Raw genomic sequence first — 16,612 nt, 5'->3', positions numbered from 1 at the left:
GTCTCGACGAAATGTTTCTGTGTTTACCTCAGGAGTCTCGCCAGTGTCTGTTTTTGCGAATTACGCGAGGTTACGTATTTAATCGAGTTTTGAGATTATGAAAATGTTTACAAACCCTATTGACACGTTTCTTGTCTAATAGATAATTAGCTTAACCTTCGCAGTTTCAAGTCTTATCCAGGTTTTAACCTAATTTCAAAATCTGCATGATACGATTGATAATAGTTTATAATAATAAAAACCAAAGGATTATTTGGTCAGTAGTCAGTCCTGCCTTGATGTACGAGAAGAAATGAGCCAATGCGCGTTAAGGGGAGTGAGGCGCGTTCACGGGCTATTTAAAAGCGCGCCCACAGTATTCGCTCCGGTCCGTCAGCGGCTCTCAAACACACCGAAGTCCTTCAGCCAGTTCAGCCGGGACAGAAGCGCAGAATGGCGGCCAAGAAACTCTGCATTATCGGCTCTGGCAACTGGTGTGTAACATTTACACTGCGTGATTGTTTTACACTGTCTTTTGCTGTTTCGTGTTTTACAGTAATAATGCAGACCTACTGGGGGTGTTTTTGGCTGAAGTATATTTTTAAGCAGTCTGTTTTAAGACAGAATATTTCTATTTTAGGAAGTTGATTAAAAGCGGTAGGCTATATGTTACAGGGCTTCCCTCAGCGAATATCAAGTGTAAACCAGCAATACTTAACGTAATATTTCAGTAATTCTTAGCAGGTTATGTTGGACTTTAGATTTCGAGAATTATATCATATAGTTTAATAATATATATTTTTATATGCTATAATGTATATTGTATCCACAATGTGCATTGTTCGGCTTACTGTAGTTGCTGAGGCAATATTTGCTGAGTAATGATTGACCCAGGTCTCCAGTAAACCAAAAGAAAAGGCTTTTTTTTTCTGACCCATAAACTTCAGCCTGTTGCCTTTGCAGATACTGAAGCAAAGCTATAATATGATAGCACTGGAATATGGTACCATTATGGTATTACTAGTAGTTCCCAAAAAAACAAGTATAATGATACAATAACGTTTACCAGTTCAGCACCTGTTGCAACAAAGTTAAGGGGCGTTCTGTAGTTTAGAGAATGTGTGTCACAGTAATTCTTATGTTAACGAATCCCTCAGTAGATGTGCAGCTGTCATTACAGATCCAGCATCAGTATTGAGCGCTAGCTTATCCATTACAGTTTATCTGTAATGTTAAAGCAAAGGTCTTTCATTTCCTCAGGGGTTCTGCCATTGCCAAGATAGTGGGCGCCAATGCAGCAAAATACAACACGTTTGACAGCACGGTGAACATGTGGGTGTTTGAGGAGATGATCAATGGACGCAAACTTACCGAAATCATCAACACCGAACATGAGAACGTCAAATACCTGCCCGGACACAAGCTGCCACCCAATGTGGTGAGAACGCAAAGCGTCTCCAAGATCCTTGATTTCTTTTATCATTTGCGCCATTTACATTTTAACAATGACTCTGGTTGGTGGATAATTTAGTACTTCACTGGAAATTTGGCAATTATACAGTGAAGCTGCATGTGAAGTTATGATATGAAAAGAAGCATCTCTTTGCAACAAACTTGAAACTAATGGAAACAAAAAATTTTGATGAAGAAAAGTTTAATAAACCAAGTGATAAATTCTTCAGGTGGCAGTTCCAGAGCTGTTGGATGCAGTCAAGGGCGCAGATATCCTCATCTTTGTCATCCCACACCAGTTTGTGTCCCGAATCTGTGACACCATCAAGGGTCACATCAAGACAGACGCTGTGGGAATGTCCCTCATTAAGGTCAGGTTTCCTATATGCATTTCTTACTCTTATGAAGTTTAGTTTGAGTTTGTATGTGGACCTACAGCACTGCTATATCACTGTGTGTGTTTCGTAAGGGTGTGGATGAGGGTCCTGACGGACTGAAACTGATCTCTGATGTCATTAGGGAAAAACTAGGCATCACCATGACCGTGCTGATGGGAGCTAATCTGGCCAATGAGGTCGCTGAAGAGAAATTCTGTGAAACTACCATCGGTAAGTACTCATAAATGGAAACATTGACTGTAGTTCTTACGCTGTTAATAATATATACATTATTTCTTTATTTTGATTCTTGAATATTCAAAAGTTGTATATAATATGTACAGCGCCCCGAAAGGGACATGGAGAGGGGGAAAAAACAAGATGGGAGGAAAAATTTAGTTCTCTCGCAGATGTTTTGCGTTCCCCCAAGAAACTTTTCGTTTACTTGAAAAGAACACAAAAGTTTTTCGGAGGAACACAAAGGTTTAGCGAGGGGACGCAAAGGTTTTGTGAGCGGAAAAAGTTTCTCGGGGGAACGCAAAGGTTTTGCTACTGAATGTAAAGTTTCTCGGGGAAAGCAAAGTTTTTGCTACTGAACGTAACATTTCTTGGGGGAACGCAAAGGTTTTGCAACTGTACGTAAAGTGTCTCGTGAGAACGCAAAGGTTTTGCAACTGAACGTAAAGTTTCTCGGGGGAACGCAAAGGTTTTGCAACTGTACGTAAAGTTTCTCGAGGGAACGCAAAGGTTTTGCAACTGAACGTAAAGTTTCTCGGGGGAACGCAAAGTTTTTGCTACTGAACGTAACGTTTCTTGGGGGAACGCAAAGGTTTTGCAACTGTACGTAAAGTTTCTTGTGAGAGCGCAAAGGTTTTGCAACTGTACGTAAAGTTTCTCGGGGGAACACAAAGGTTTTGCGAACGAACGCACATTTTTTCAGAGAAACACAAAAGCATTGCTATAAAGGAGGTGTCGGGAAGGAGACCCAAACTTGTGACCTCTGAGAAGGACTGTACTTAGGGTTGATACAAAATCCTCAATCTCCCCAGGTTGTCCGGCCAGAATAATAATGAGGACGACTTTTACACTCTCATGCCACTCTTTAATGAAACAGTTTTATATAGATGGGAGTTTTGTTCATGGTTTCTAAAACAAACAAAAAGGATGGACTCATGAATAATAATTATTCATACACAATTGTAACAATACATGCAACTGAGGTATGAAAAGAAGATTTCTAAATCACTACAATGAATAGGCTATAATATAACAATAAACATGTCTCAAAAGTGCAAAATACTATACGACTGGTACATATACAAATGGCACATACAATACTGTCTTGAATTGCACAGACATAAATGATTAAACTGCCTGGATGGCTGAAAACCACCAAAAAGAATAAACTATAACATTTGGCCGAGAAGGGGTTAAATCGCGCCACATCCGAAAAACATGCAGAGAGCGCATGCCGGTGTTGCGTGATCAAAGTTAAAGCCTACGATGCGCACATCCAAAATAAAACACGGTGAAATCGCTCTAAACGCCATCAAAGAAGTGAAACTATCATGTAGTCTAAATTTGGTTTGGTTATTTAGCTCCAATAATGCATACATCGATAGGCAAAGTAAAATGTAAGCAATAGTACACATACTCCATTAATCTAAGCAAGCAGACAACAATATTTACATAAACTCACATTCTCATGGACGCATGAAGCAGAACTGAAGAATAGAGATATTTCCCTCTAGATACAGGATAGGAGATGGAGCGAGTGTCTCCGATGAAAGTTACGTGCATAATGACAATAGTTAGGGATTACGCTAGTGGAGACTATCTGATTGGTGGAGAAACAAAGGGGGATTGCTGATTGGTCTAACTGTTGCTGGGCACGTGAAAAGTGGAAAGTGACACTACAGTAAACTAGATAACTTATTATAACACAAACACAAGATAAAGTCATAACCTTATTAACAATTGCGTTTTTTCAGGGCCGGCCTGAGGCATAAGCGAACTAAGCGGCTGCTTGGGGCCCCCTGGCCATAAAATTTTTTTTTAGATGACTTAAACAAGTGACATAAATGAATGAATGAATGAATAATTCAAGACAAGAAAATTCTGATTTCATGATCAATATACCTGCCAACAACTGCTGCTGTGTCTGCCAGCGTTTAAAGTTGCAGTAGGGAGTTTTGAGAAAATGTTGACTAAGCCTGAAAATTTGAACAAGCACAACTTACAGGTCCAACCCCCTTGCTCTCTGCTGCGCTACAGCCCTTCCTCCACAGCTCCTCCCCCACAGCGGAGCCTGCCGTGAACGCGCAGGCTAGTAAACAGGACCACCGATGACGGCGGATTATAAACAGTTATGGAACATTCACTAATAGGGACGAAACATCAACAATATGCTTTACATTGACTATGGCCTGCCCATACTTTGACTACAAACTTGGTCCTCAAATCATTATGTATTTTGCTATACATGTAACTTTATAACGTTGTACTCTTTCTATACGTTATAAATAGCTAGTAAGATAACGTTAAAGGATTAGTTCACTTTTAAAAAAACTTTTGCTGATAATTTACTCACACCCATGTCATCCAAGATGTCCATGTCTTTCTTTCTTCAGTCGAAAAGAAATTAAGGTTTTTGATGAAAACATTCCAGGCTTTTTCTCCATATAATGGACTTAAATAGGACACAAACGTTTCAAGGACAAAATAACAGTTTCAGTGCAGCTTCAAAGGGCTTTAAACGATACCAGACGATGAATAAGGGTCTTATCTAGCGAAACGATCGGTCATTTCAAAAATAAATAAAAAACTTTAAGTTTTATAAGCACAAATGCTCGCCTTGCTCTGTTCTGTGAAGCACGTTCGTGATCCTGTTCGAACTCGTTCATCCAAATGAACAAATCTTTTTTCGAGTCATTTCGTTCGTTGAATGAACGAAATGACTTGAAAAAAGATTCGTTCATTTGGATGAACGAGTTCGAACAGGGGATTCACGAACGACGGTATGCGCTCGCGCTGTGCAAGAGAGGGGTGATCAGCGCGTACACGAGCGTGATTGACACTGCTAAGACATTCCTCCTGGCTCTGATTGGTTGTTTCTGACCGGGAGCGGTGTATTTCTGCAAATGGCAATAGGACCACAGGGAGGAGCCAGAGGAGCTTGATTTTTTCCACAGATTATCTGTCTCATATTCTACTGTCAGGACATAATGACAGTTTTAATAAATATTTGTTTACAAAAGTGACCTACTGGAGCTTTAAGTCATGCGCATAATCTAGACACCTCGCGAGTGCATAGACAATTCCTGCGCAACTGCGCATAGTCACGGTATCGGTTTAAGTTGGAGAAAATAGCCGCAGGGGAACTTAACCTTCTAGGTGTAAGGGTAGCAGTTTGAATAAATAATAAATATAGCAGTTTGAACTCTTCTCCACTTTATTATACCACACATCAGATCACTAACTCCAAAAACCCGCGACACTCCAGTACCAAATGCGCACAACCCATTCCTATCTACGGCAAGCCCCGAGGGGAAAAATAGATTGCATACACACATACAACGAGCGCCAGTACATCGTTACCGGTATTATAGTAACAGACTTTGTTGGATTCTGTCATGTACAATCAAACAATCAAACAATTATGTTTCTGATTTCTCAGTTTTGTCATTATTTCAGCAAATCATTTATTTTATATGTTTTGAGACAGTTTGTTTTAAGAAGTTTCAAGGAGTTAGTAAAAGAGTAAATTAAAAGTTAAAACTTTTTTTATTTAAGTAGGCATCTATTTTTTATCAAGTATTTATTTTGTTTTAATACATAACCTCACTGCATTCATTTATAATGTATCATTATTGCGAGACATTTGTGTCAATAATCGTCAAGCACAGGTGACTTTGCGTAGTGGGAGGGGGCCCCCAAATCAAATTCTGCTTAGGGCCCCCAAAAGGCTCGGACCGGCTATGCGTTTTTTCCCCTCCCGTCTCATTTTTTTTTCCATCACCATGTCACTTTAGGCCGGGGCTCCATAAATATGGACATATTAAACGTTGGATAGATTTTTCACCAGATATTTTTATTTCAAAACATTTTATATACAAACATGTGTTTTAGTCTAGATAGGTATTTAAAATTGACAATCATTCACATTTGACAGATTTTCGTCATTACCATGACCAGACCAAAAAATGTTGCTGTAATGACTTTTAAATATCTTAAAATTAACAACTTCTAAAGACAATTTTTTTAATGTCATTACAAACATCGTTTAACAGTTTGTGTCCTTAAACATGAGTTCTAAATGCACTACCATTCAAACTTTTTTTGTGTGTATTTTTACAACATTTTATTCATTAACGATTAAACTAGGGAACTAGGGCTTAGGAAACTAGGGAAAGTTAACTTACTTAACTTATAATTAAAACAATTCATTATACAGCAAAATTTCATTGTTCAGTTACGATGTTCAAAGCATAAAATGTAAAAAAAAAAATGTATATGGAAAAAAAGTCAGTATACTGTTTATTTTCCAATATTGTCAAAACAAAACTGGTTTAAAAAATTGTTTTAAAACATTTTCATAAATCATATTTTCAGATATAATGTTTTTGTAATGTCTGACAAATGTTGATATTAAAAGTTTACAGTTTGTATCTAAATCTTTGTTGTTTTTCATAGTGTGATTTTTGAGAAATTGTATTGAATCCAATTAGGGTCAATTTGACCCGCTCCATAAAGGGTGTACACAGAAATCGAACAGTGCACAAGGTTTAAACATGAGTTCTAAATGCACTACCATTCAAAACATTTTTGTGTGTTTTTTTACAACATTTTATTCATTAAGGATTAAACTGATAGCATATTGTGTTATGGTAAAGATGGAGAAGGACAATGTTCCCAAATATGGTACTATAACTGAAGTATATATGTATTCAGATCATTAGGATCACATCGGCTAGAAATACCAAGGGTTCACTCTAAGCATGGCGAGTCTGCTTTTAGCTACTATGCCAGCCGCAGCTGGAACCAGCTTCCAGAAGAGATCAGATGTGCTCCTACAGTAGTCACATTCAAATCCAGACTCAAAACACATCTGTTTAGCTGTGCATTTACTGAATGAGCACTGTGCCACTGTTCGTCCGACTGTTTGCACTGAATTTTATTTTATGTTTTAATTATTCTGATTTCTTTTGATTATTTTAATTTCTTCTATGTAAAGCACTTTGAATTACCATTGTGTATGAAATGTGCTATATAAATAAACTTGCCTTGCCTTGCCTATTCAGCCACTTTTAAATAAAAAATAATAATCTATTCTTGTTTTCAGGGTGTAAAAGCAAAGCTCACGGGCCGCTGCTGAAGGAACTGATGCAAACACAGAACTTCCGTGTGACGGTGGTGGAGGAGGCTGATGTTGTGGAGATCTGTGGAGCGTTAAAGGTAAACGTTCAGCCATTCCATCTACTACTGTTCCTGAAGCATTTAGCCGTGTTGAAGTTGAGGAATGATTGTGTTTTATTGATGTGTGTTTATTGTAGAACATTGTCGCTGTGGGCGCTGGTTTCTGTGATGGTCTAAACTTCGGTGACAACACCAAGGCCGCTGTGATCCGCCTGGGTTTGATGGAGATGATCGCCTTCGCTCGTTTATTCTGCACAGCCAGTCCGGTTTCTCCCGCCACGTTTCTGGAGAGCTGCGGCGTCGCCGACCTCATCACCACCTGCTACGGAGGACGCAACCGCAAAATCGGAGAAGCGTTCGCTAAAACGGGAAAAGTATGTTTGATCCTCAGGTTTAAAGGAACACTCCACTTTTTTTGGAAATAGGCTCATTTTCCAACTCCCCTAGAGTTAAACAGTTGAGTTTTACCGTTTTCGAATCCATTCAGCCGATCTCTGGGTCTGGCGATAGCACTTTTAGCATAGCTTAGCATAGATCATTGAATCTGATTAGACCGTTAAGCATCTCTCTCAAAAAATGACCAAAGAGTTTCCATATTTTTCCTATTTAAAACTTGCCTCTTCTGTAGTTACATTGTGAACTTAGATTGACGTAAAATGAACAGTTGCGATTTTCTAGGCTGATATGGCTAGGAACTATACTCTTATTCCTGCGTAATAATCAAGGAACTTTGCTGCCGTACCAGCAGGCGCAATGATATTACGCAGAGCCTGAAAATAGTCCCCAGTTATATAACTTCCAACGTGACCGGCACTAAGTTTCAGGCGCTGCGTAATATTATTGCTTAGTACACAATGTAACTACAGAAGAGGCAAGTTTTAAATAGGAAAAATATGGAAACTCTTTGGTCTTTTGTTTGAGAGAGATGCTAACGGTCTAATCAGATTCAATGATCTATGCTAAGCTATGCCAAAAGTGCTACGGCCAGACCCGGAGATTGGTTGAATGGATTCGAAAACGGTAAAACTGTTTAACTCTAGAGGAGTTGGAAAATTAGCCCATTTCCAAAAAAAGTGGAGTGTTCCTTTAAATGTTATCTCAAAGTTCATTTGCATCCTTAAATATTTCTGTTCGTTGTCAGTCTATCGAGGAGCTTGAGAAGGAAATGCTGAACGGCCAGAAACTTCAAGGTCCGGCAACCGCAGCAGAAGTTCATCGGATCCTCAAACACAAAAACCTAGTGGAAAAGTAACTATACTTCGGTTTTTCACAGTATAGAAAGCATTTCTGGCTCTTTTTGATTGTTGATGTTCTGTTTCTCTACAGGTTTCCCCTGTTTAATGCGGTTTATCAGATCTGTTACCACAGTCATCCGGTCAAAGAGTTCATCACCTGCCTACAGAATCATCCAGAACACATGTAAATCTCCATTACGGCTGTTTTAGTTGTGTTTCAATAACACCATAAAGTGTCTAAATGTGTTAAATTATCAGTTGATAACATTTTATTTGGGGTAAAAAGCATTGTAAAGGAAGTTTGTCCTGTTTTAAAGTCCTACACTCTCACAAAGTATTTTTTAACATTTCTTATTCTGTAATTTTGCAGCCAATAATGAGAAAGTGCCTTAAATGCTGAGCTCTAAAATATATATATATATATATATATATATATATATATATATATATATATATATACTTTTCTGGAAAACAGAAAGAATTTCATGTAATATGTTTTCATGAAAGAAGTGCCATAAACATATTTGATAAATGGTAAATGGACTGCATTTATATAGCGCTTGCACAGACCCAATGGCCACCAAAGCGCTTTACATTTTGCCTCACATTCACCCACATTCACCCATCAATTTCATTCACACTTTGTGTCTTTCATCTCTAAGCAAGTGAAAAATGATTTGTGAGTTTACTATCAGAAATGACTAAGGATGAAGCTAACATTGAATCCATTAGTCCAGTGTGTCTCTGTACATTGATATCTCTCTCTAAACCACACATGGATGAATGTGACCTTTACTTTCTAAACTCTCTCTCTCTGACGCACAACATGTTCACCTTTAACATTTTAGGGGTTCAACCTTTGACCTTTACTTGAGAGCAAGCAACTCCTTAAAGAAACACAGAACACTGATTTTAATTTTGAATGTTTTCAAACTGGACTGCAGAACTATATTTACTGTACAACGATATTAAAGAAAATATCTTGTGTGATTGTACTGTTTTGATTTGTTGTTATAACCTTATCAGGTCCATTTTTGAAACGATCTTTTCACATTCCAGATGTGAAAGGTCAGTCCTAGTTTTGGGAATGTGTCTTATTTTGTTTCTTGTTATTGGTTCTCGAGCAGTTCCTCTGTGAGAACAGCAGAATCTATTTATAGTGAACCCATCAGTAAAACTGGCACTATTTTTGAAAAAAAAATGATTTTCTGCTTTGGACACTAGAGAGCGATGATGTGCTTCTTGAAATGTATACAATGCACTTTAATATTCAGTTAAATTCTCTAAGTGACACTTTACACTGCAAAGGTGGCACAGAAGCACTTCTGAAGTGGCATTTAATGCTGCTCACATGTGGCATAAATTTGCATTTACACATCAAAAAACTTTACTTTTTGACATTAGGGGCTGAGGTGTGTCAGAGCAGACACGGTTTAGTCTGGCAATTTAAGCTGAACACAGAATTTTGAGCAAGCACAGAGCAGCCTTAACTTAACGTGAGATTGATATTTAATAATGAATGCTTGTAAATTTCCATGTGTTAAGCTATGAATAAAACATTTTAGCTGAGTAGAGCAACAAAATATCAGACATAATGACTGTACACTGATGATGAAAGATTTGGATGCAAATCTGGGGTAATTATAGAATACAAAATCTGGAAAATAAGAGAATAAACAAACAGACACTGATAAAAAAATAATCAACAGTCTTATTGTCGGTTCTGTTTTAGGTTATTATTTGTCACGGAACACACACAGGGGAGAGAGGGATCCAATAGCAGGTAATTTATTGGGTAATCCGTGAAACGTAATCCAGTCCAGGCAAAGGTCAAAATCCAAAACATAAAAGACAAACAGAAGAAACAGGCTCAAAGACGACAGAAGTGTGGTGACAATATACAAGGACTCCGTAACAAACACTAAACAGGCAGGGTATTTATACACATTTCTAACAAGACTAACACAGAACAGCTGGGAACAATGATTACGGGGAACAGCTGAGTGCAATGAACTGATGAGTGACAGTGACAGACAGAATGCTGGGAATTGAAGTCAAATGTGACGGACACCGTGAGAACGAGGACCTCTAGTGATAGACAAGGGAACACAACCAGACACTGTGACAATTGACCCTTCGCTAAGCCCCGCCCTCCCTAGTTACTGTTGCTACGCCTGTCAAGCTTTCGTGTCTGGCACGTCTATTACAGTGTGTATGCACCGGTGTCAGACATTCCCAATGAGATAATTAGTAATTTTTTTAATTCAATATCATACAAATGAGGACCAAAGTAGAAAGATGTAAGTGTCAGCTAGAATTTGTAGATTTAAAGCAACACTAAGTAACATTGTTTACCTTAAAATAATGTTTCCAAAATCTTATCAGGGGTTCATCAGGTCATAACAGGGTGAAAGGCACTTCTGCTATAGCCTGACGGGGTCTGTATCACTTTTACTGGCACTATGTAACTTCGGGGTTCGGGTAGGAACCCGACCACAAAAAGAACTACAAAATTCGACTGCTTTACGTCAAGCGCTACAATAGTCATTATTTCGTTTTTCTTCGTTTCTGATGTCGCAATACATCATCCTTTCATGAAATCATGTAACAAACTCTACCTTGTCTGTGGACATCGTTCATTCTAAAGCCGGTGCTGGATAAACAGCGAGCGTGCGTGCGACGGTAGGCTAAATTATTTACGACAGCGGCAATGGACAATTTCGTTTCCAACCAGTAGGACGACCGAAGAGGAAAAGTTACTTGGTGTTACTTTAATGTTAATTCAGCATGATTTAAATTAATTTGTTTTTCGATTATTGAGTTGTAGTGTTTTATACTTTGTTGTTGTTTTTTGATGATTTTATTCATTGTATAATATTAGTTATTTTTCCATGGTAAGAATTACTTCTATTATCCCACATCATTGTTTACAGTTTGGAGTAACATCTTTAAGGCAGTCTCAAGTTATGATCTTCTTGCAGACCAAATCGAATATCTTGAAGAAATATCAATCTCTTCTAGGTATTATCACTTTAATATTTTCAAGATCTTGACATCACCACCAAAAACTGTGTTTTATCACAGCTTTAGAAGATGTGTGATCTTCCAAATGTCAAATGAGAGTGCGATGAGCAATTTGCTCATAGACTTCTGCCTCTATAACCATTTGAACATGGAAGTCCTGGATTTTCATTTCTGATTTTCCGTCTGTCTATCACTAGAGAAGCACCAGTAAATATGGGATGCAGCTGAGCTGCATAAAAAAAAAAAAATTTTTTGGTTTGATAATTCCATACCTTTTTTTCCTTTTGATAACTGCAGTGTTGAATGTTATAGAGCACTATAATTATCTTACCACATACCCCACAGATATTTTTATATAACATGTTAAAGTTGTCACTTTTTGAGGGTGAGCAAAAACCAAGGGTGTAATCCATCAGCCGGAAGTTGAAGCCTTGCGGGAGCCGCCATTGTAGCTGGCTATCACTTGCTGTTAGCATTCCATTGACTCCCATTCATTTTGGCGTCACTTTGACAGCGACTAACTTTACATCTGAGGCAAAGACTTCCAAAGACTTAATTTGTCCATTATTTATTTCTAAAGAAACACGACAATGTATAAAAGGCTCCATTACTTTGTGTCTTACGTTATGGCCCCATAGAAGCCGTTTTTGTAAAAAATAGGCTAACGATTGCATCATAACCATACCACTTTCTGGCGCACAATAGAGACATTACCGTGTAGACAGGAGGAGAAGCTCGCATTCAATCTTTTACTGTCTATGAGGCAATCGGGGGGACATAGAGGCATAAAGTCAAGGGAGAAGCCCAGAGAGTCCATAAAAGCAATGGGACAAAATATTTCAACAACGTTTTTGAGGAAGTAGGTGATTCAGATTTGTCGTGCCACAGCTACTAGAAGATGTACAACTGTCAGACTGTCGTCATGCTCAGTTTGAGCCTGCGCAGTCGCTCAGCCATCAGACAGGAAGTGCAATAATCAGGCTTCAAGTCTTCTCCGTTGAAATCAATGGGGTCGCTGTGTCCATTTCTTTTACTGTCTATGGCAAAAACGCACCATTTTGTGCCTGTCCCTTTAAATGCAAATGAGCTGCTGCAGAGGGCGGGGTTTCAAGAGCTTGTGTAGCAGCTGCGATTACCTCACAGACAAACTAACATGACAGAAACTGTTCTGCCTTTAATGTTAAAACAGAGTCAGACAAAGATGGAGAGACTCAAGAATAAGTGACAACATGTAGAAATCAACAGGACGTCTCTGAATGGTTAGTAGATGAATTTATGTTGCTGATGTGGAGTTAACTATCATCAATTAGCATATTTTGTCATGATAATCTATAAATCGCTTGTATAGGAACTGTTGTGAGATGCACACAGGGTGACTTTCTTTTGCATGTGAAAAGAAGGATGCTAAAGTGTGAGCTGAATCACAAATGTCCTTTTACTCTTATACAACAACTTTTCCTCTTCTCAACATGGACTGCGTGTTCCCAGGGTTTATGTACATTTTAGGGTTGGTGATGTCACTAACCCGGGAGGAATGTCGTATAGTCCCTACCAGCCGTTTGTTGTAGTCCTTTTCTTTAAAAGCAAACATCTCCCTTTGAGCATTGTAACTTTGCAGATGTTGTTTATGCTCAAACAGCAACATTACAAACCAGCTAAAGTTAGAAAAGTGAAATCGTGTTTTACCACCCCTTTCAGACATTTCTACTGGGGGATTTTCACTGGAAAGGGATTGAAATAAATAATCCTGTCACTTGAAGCCCAGTGGAATATATGTTTTGTGGAAAATAGCACCATTATTAAAGTATTTTTTATGTAATAGTAATTTATGTAGTATTCATTATGAGTCTATGAAAATAATTGGTTGTTTGAATGCACACATGTAAAGGAAAAGGGGGCAAAATGTGAATCAGGATGTTGGTTGTATGACATTTATTAAGTTATACAAGATAATGTTACAGTTTGAATGGGTAACGTAATGAATTCAGACATTTCTCTACCTAAAATCTTTATGAGCCATTTCACAGCACTAATTATCTGAACCAATTATTATCTGTTCATTTCTTCTTCAGGTGTGTCCGTGATGGAGGGAGATTTAGTCACTCTACACACTGGGATTAAAACAATTCAACAAGAAGATATTAAATGGTATTTTAATGGCACCCTCGTCGCTGAAATCACTGGAGATGTCAGTAAGATCTGTACAGATGTTCAGTGTAAAGAGAGATTCAGAGACAGACTGAAGCTGGATCATCAGACTGGATCTCTGACCATCACAAACACCAGAACCACACACTCCGGACTCATTAAATTACAGATCAACAGTAGCGTCATAAAGAACGTCAGTATTACTGTCACTGGTGAGTGTCATTGAGTGTTGCACAATTTCCTGAAGTTTTGTAATGTGAAATATTCACCTGTGTAATTTTCACGTTTTGTATGATTCTCTTTAAGTTAAAATCCTCCATGGGACTTGTGTATGTTTGTCTGATGATTGAATGTGTAAATCAATGATGTTCTTCTGCTGTTTGTTTGCATGTTACATTATTTCACAGCATTTTTTTATAATTTTGTTTGGCTTAGTGATTAAGTGTTCTTTTCTCCTTTAGGTTTCTTCGGTTTTAGTTTAGGTGGAGTGTCAGTGATGGAGGGAGATTCAGTCACTCTAAAGACTGGTGTTACAACAAACCAACAAAACAGAATTAGATGGTATTTTAATGGCATTCTCATCGCTGAGATCACTAGAGGGCAGAGTAAGATCTGTACAGATGTTCAGTGTAAAGAGAGATTCAGAAACAGACTGAAGCTGGATCATCAGACTGGATCTCTGACAATCTCAAACTCCAGAACCACAGACTCTGGAGTTTATCAACTAAAGATCAGAAGAAGCAGCAGCAGCATCATAAGGAGGTTCAGTGTTTCTTTTGCTAGCGAGTATAAATTCATGATGATACTCTGAGTTGTGAATATATCCCTCTGCCATAAAAATGTAAATAAAAACAGGTTATTTATGTGGGAAATTCAAACTGTAACTAAAGCTAAACAAATCTGTATTTTGTGGAAAAACATGACATTGTACAGTATTAATGTGGTGGAAATTAACACAATTTTCTAAAGTATTATTATGGATAATATTCATGCGTTTAATATTCATGAGTTGTATGATGTTCATTAAGATGTTAAAGATCATTCATGAGACTCGTGTATGTTTGTCTTATCAGTGACGTTTTTGTTGTTGTTGTTGTTTTATGTGCAATTAACTTCATTATTTCTTCAGGTTTTTTTAGTGTTGATAAAGATGGAGTGTCAGTAATGGAGGGAGATTCAGTAATTCTACACACTGATGTTAAAACAGACAAACAAGAAAAGATTAGATGGTTTTTTCAAACCATTATCATCTCTCGAATCACTGGAGATCTCAGTTTCATCTGTACAGATGTTCAGTGTAATGAAGGCACTGAGAGATTCAGAGACAGACTGAAGCTGGATCATCAGACTGGATCTCTGACCATCACAAACATCACAAACACAGACTCTGGACTTTATAAACTACAGATCAAAAACCAAAGATTAGATATTATAAAGAACATCAGTGTTAATGTCACTGGTAAGTCATTGTTTAAAGTCCCCATGAGTCAAAATGAATTATTATTATTTATTTATTTTTGAATGAATATGCTATAAGCTAGTGTGCTCCAAAGCACAACATTTGCATTTAGAAGATAGTTTACAGTCTTTCTCTACCACAAATAGGAATCAACAGTGTTGATGTCATCGTTCTGCACTTCAGCCTCTCATCAGATTGTCTGTCCAATTAAATGCCTTCTAGAATGTGAAGCTTGTGTTAGAATGTGTGCTTATATCTTCTAAATGTGATTTTTGTCATTGTTTTGGAGCACACTATATATTATCCTTATGGCTAACATATTCATATTAATAGGGGGAAAACAAACTTAAGTTGTTATTTAATGGGGAGAAAAAGTCATATACATTTAAATCACAACATTAAAGTGTAGTGATATTTTTTGCAGTGACATTTACAGGTGTTTATCACTTGTGTTTTAATTCACATGCAGCATAGAGCATTTCTTCAAAAAAACATTTAGGGCCCTATCATACACCAGGTGCGATGCAGTGCCTGTCACAACACTGAAAGGACGAGGACACTAGGAATACGGTTAACAGACTTTATACACTTTCTGGACCAAATAAACACTCTCAGGATGCATTAAATTAAAACTCATGTTTATTTCAATGTAATTGCAAAGCAACTCACAGACGGTGACTTTTACAATAAATCAAACTTAATTATTTGTTCTGTGACTAGAGCTTTTAACAATCATTGCTGGGGGAAAATATTTCCTGTTAATGTAATCTGTAGTCTAGTATCTAGTAATCTAGTAGTTCAAACTAATATAATTTATAGAATATGTAATGCAATCATATCTGAAATATTCTGTAAAGCTTCAATGATAAACACTTCACTTAAAATATATATATGAATTTCTTAGAATTTGTTTTGAATTGCAATTCTGCTTCCTTTAATTCAAATTCGAATTGTAATTCTAGATCCTGTTTTTGACATAAATTCCAATTCAAGAATTGAATTGGAATTAAGGAGTCATTCTCAATTCAATTCTGAATTGTGCACAAGCCTGCTATATTGCTAACTAGTCCCTTTAGCCCCCCTTGCCTAGATGTCCATTTTCTGGTATCACACTCCTTCCTCCCCAGGCATTATGCACATATATATACACGCATACACTCTGCTTATTACACACACAGGCAGCAGCACACAAACATGCCAAATATTAAAAATAAAAGGATTAAAATGTAAAAAATGATTATTGTGTAGGCCTACAGTGTACATAGACAGGGGCGTGTCTAAAGGGAGGCTGGGGGAGGCACTGGATAATCCCCTGCCTCGCCTGAGAAATGATCTGTCCATCAATGATAAATTAAAACTTGAAAGTGGCTTGTTTTGTGCATATTTTTCCATCGCTAGCAGATAACCCAACAAAAATCCAGTTTGGCGCTGTTTGACAGTGCGCGCGCGCTTCGGGCGTACACGCTCAAAAAAAAGTGCATAATGACAGAACAGAACGCCAATGAAATGTTTACCCGGCAAAG

General features: G+C 37.7%; 2 protein-coding genes across 2 annotated transcripts; both read left to right on the top strand.

The window, feature by feature from the left end:
* Positions 1 to 329: 329 nt before the first annotated feature.
* gpd1b (glycerol-3-phosphate dehydrogenase 1b) lies at positions 330 to 8,867 on the top strand. Its single transcript, XM_077226017.1, has 8 exons — positions 330 to 473; positions 1,240 to 1,417; positions 1,662 to 1,802; positions 1,901 to 2,039; positions 7,150 to 7,262; positions 7,361 to 7,597; positions 8,365 to 8,471; positions 8,550 to 8,867. The coding sequence occupies exons 1-8, from the start codon at positions 433 to 435 to the stop codon at positions 8,644 to 8,646; spliced, it is 1,053 nt and encodes a 350-aa protein (XP_077082132.1). The 5' UTR covers positions 330 to 432; the 3' UTR covers positions 8,647 to 8,867.
* A 1,329-nt stretch (positions 8,868 to 10,196) lies between these two features.
* Positions 10,197 to 15,315, top strand: LOC143735775 (uncharacterized). The gene is made up of 3 exons (XM_077226016.1): positions 10,197 to 10,241; positions 13,555 to 13,842; positions 14,092 to 15,315. The coding sequence occupies exons 2-3, from the start codon at positions 13,566 to 13,568 to the stop codon at positions 14,439 to 14,441; spliced, it is 627 nt and encodes a 208-aa protein (XP_077082131.1). The 5' UTR covers positions 10,197 to 10,241; positions 13,555 to 13,565; the 3' UTR covers positions 14,442 to 15,315.
* Positions 15,316 to 16,612: the final 1,297 nt, after the last annotated feature.

The sequence above is a fragment of the Siphateles boraxobius genome, unplaced genomic scaffold (assembly GCF_051911475.1).
Source record: "Siphateles boraxobius isolate OS27281-9 unplaced genomic scaffold, OSU_SipBor_1 13, whole genome shotgun sequence".
Lineage (NCBI taxonomy): Eukaryota > Metazoa > Chordata > Actinopteri > Cypriniformes > Leuciscidae > Siphateles > Siphateles boraxobius.
Note: the sequence above shows the minus strand (reverse complement) of the source record. Positions and strands in the feature narration are given on the sequence as shown.

Excerpts from the sequence above, each read along its gene's own strand:
- gpd1b (XM_077226017.1), top strand. The coding sequence starts at position 433 with ATGGCGGCCAAGAAACTCTGCATTATCGGCTCTGGCAACTG. Across the intron at positions 1,418-1,661 it reads ACAAGCTGCCACCCAATGTG|GTGGCAGTTCCAGAGCTGTT; the intron begins GTGAGAACGCAA and ends TAAATTCTTCAG. Across the intron at positions 1,803-1,900 it reads TGGGAATGTCCCTCATTAAG|GGTGTGGATGAGGGTCCTGA; the intron begins GTCAGGTTTCCT and ends GTGTTTCGTAAG.
- LOC143735775 (XM_077226016.1), top strand. The coding sequence starts at position 13,566 with ATGGAGGGAGATTTAGTCACTCTACACACTGGGATTAAAACAATTCAA. Across the intron at positions 13,843-14,091 it reads CGTCAGTATTACTGTCACTG|GTTTCTTCGGTTTTAGTTTA; the intron begins GTGAGTGTCATT and ends TTTCTCCTTTAG.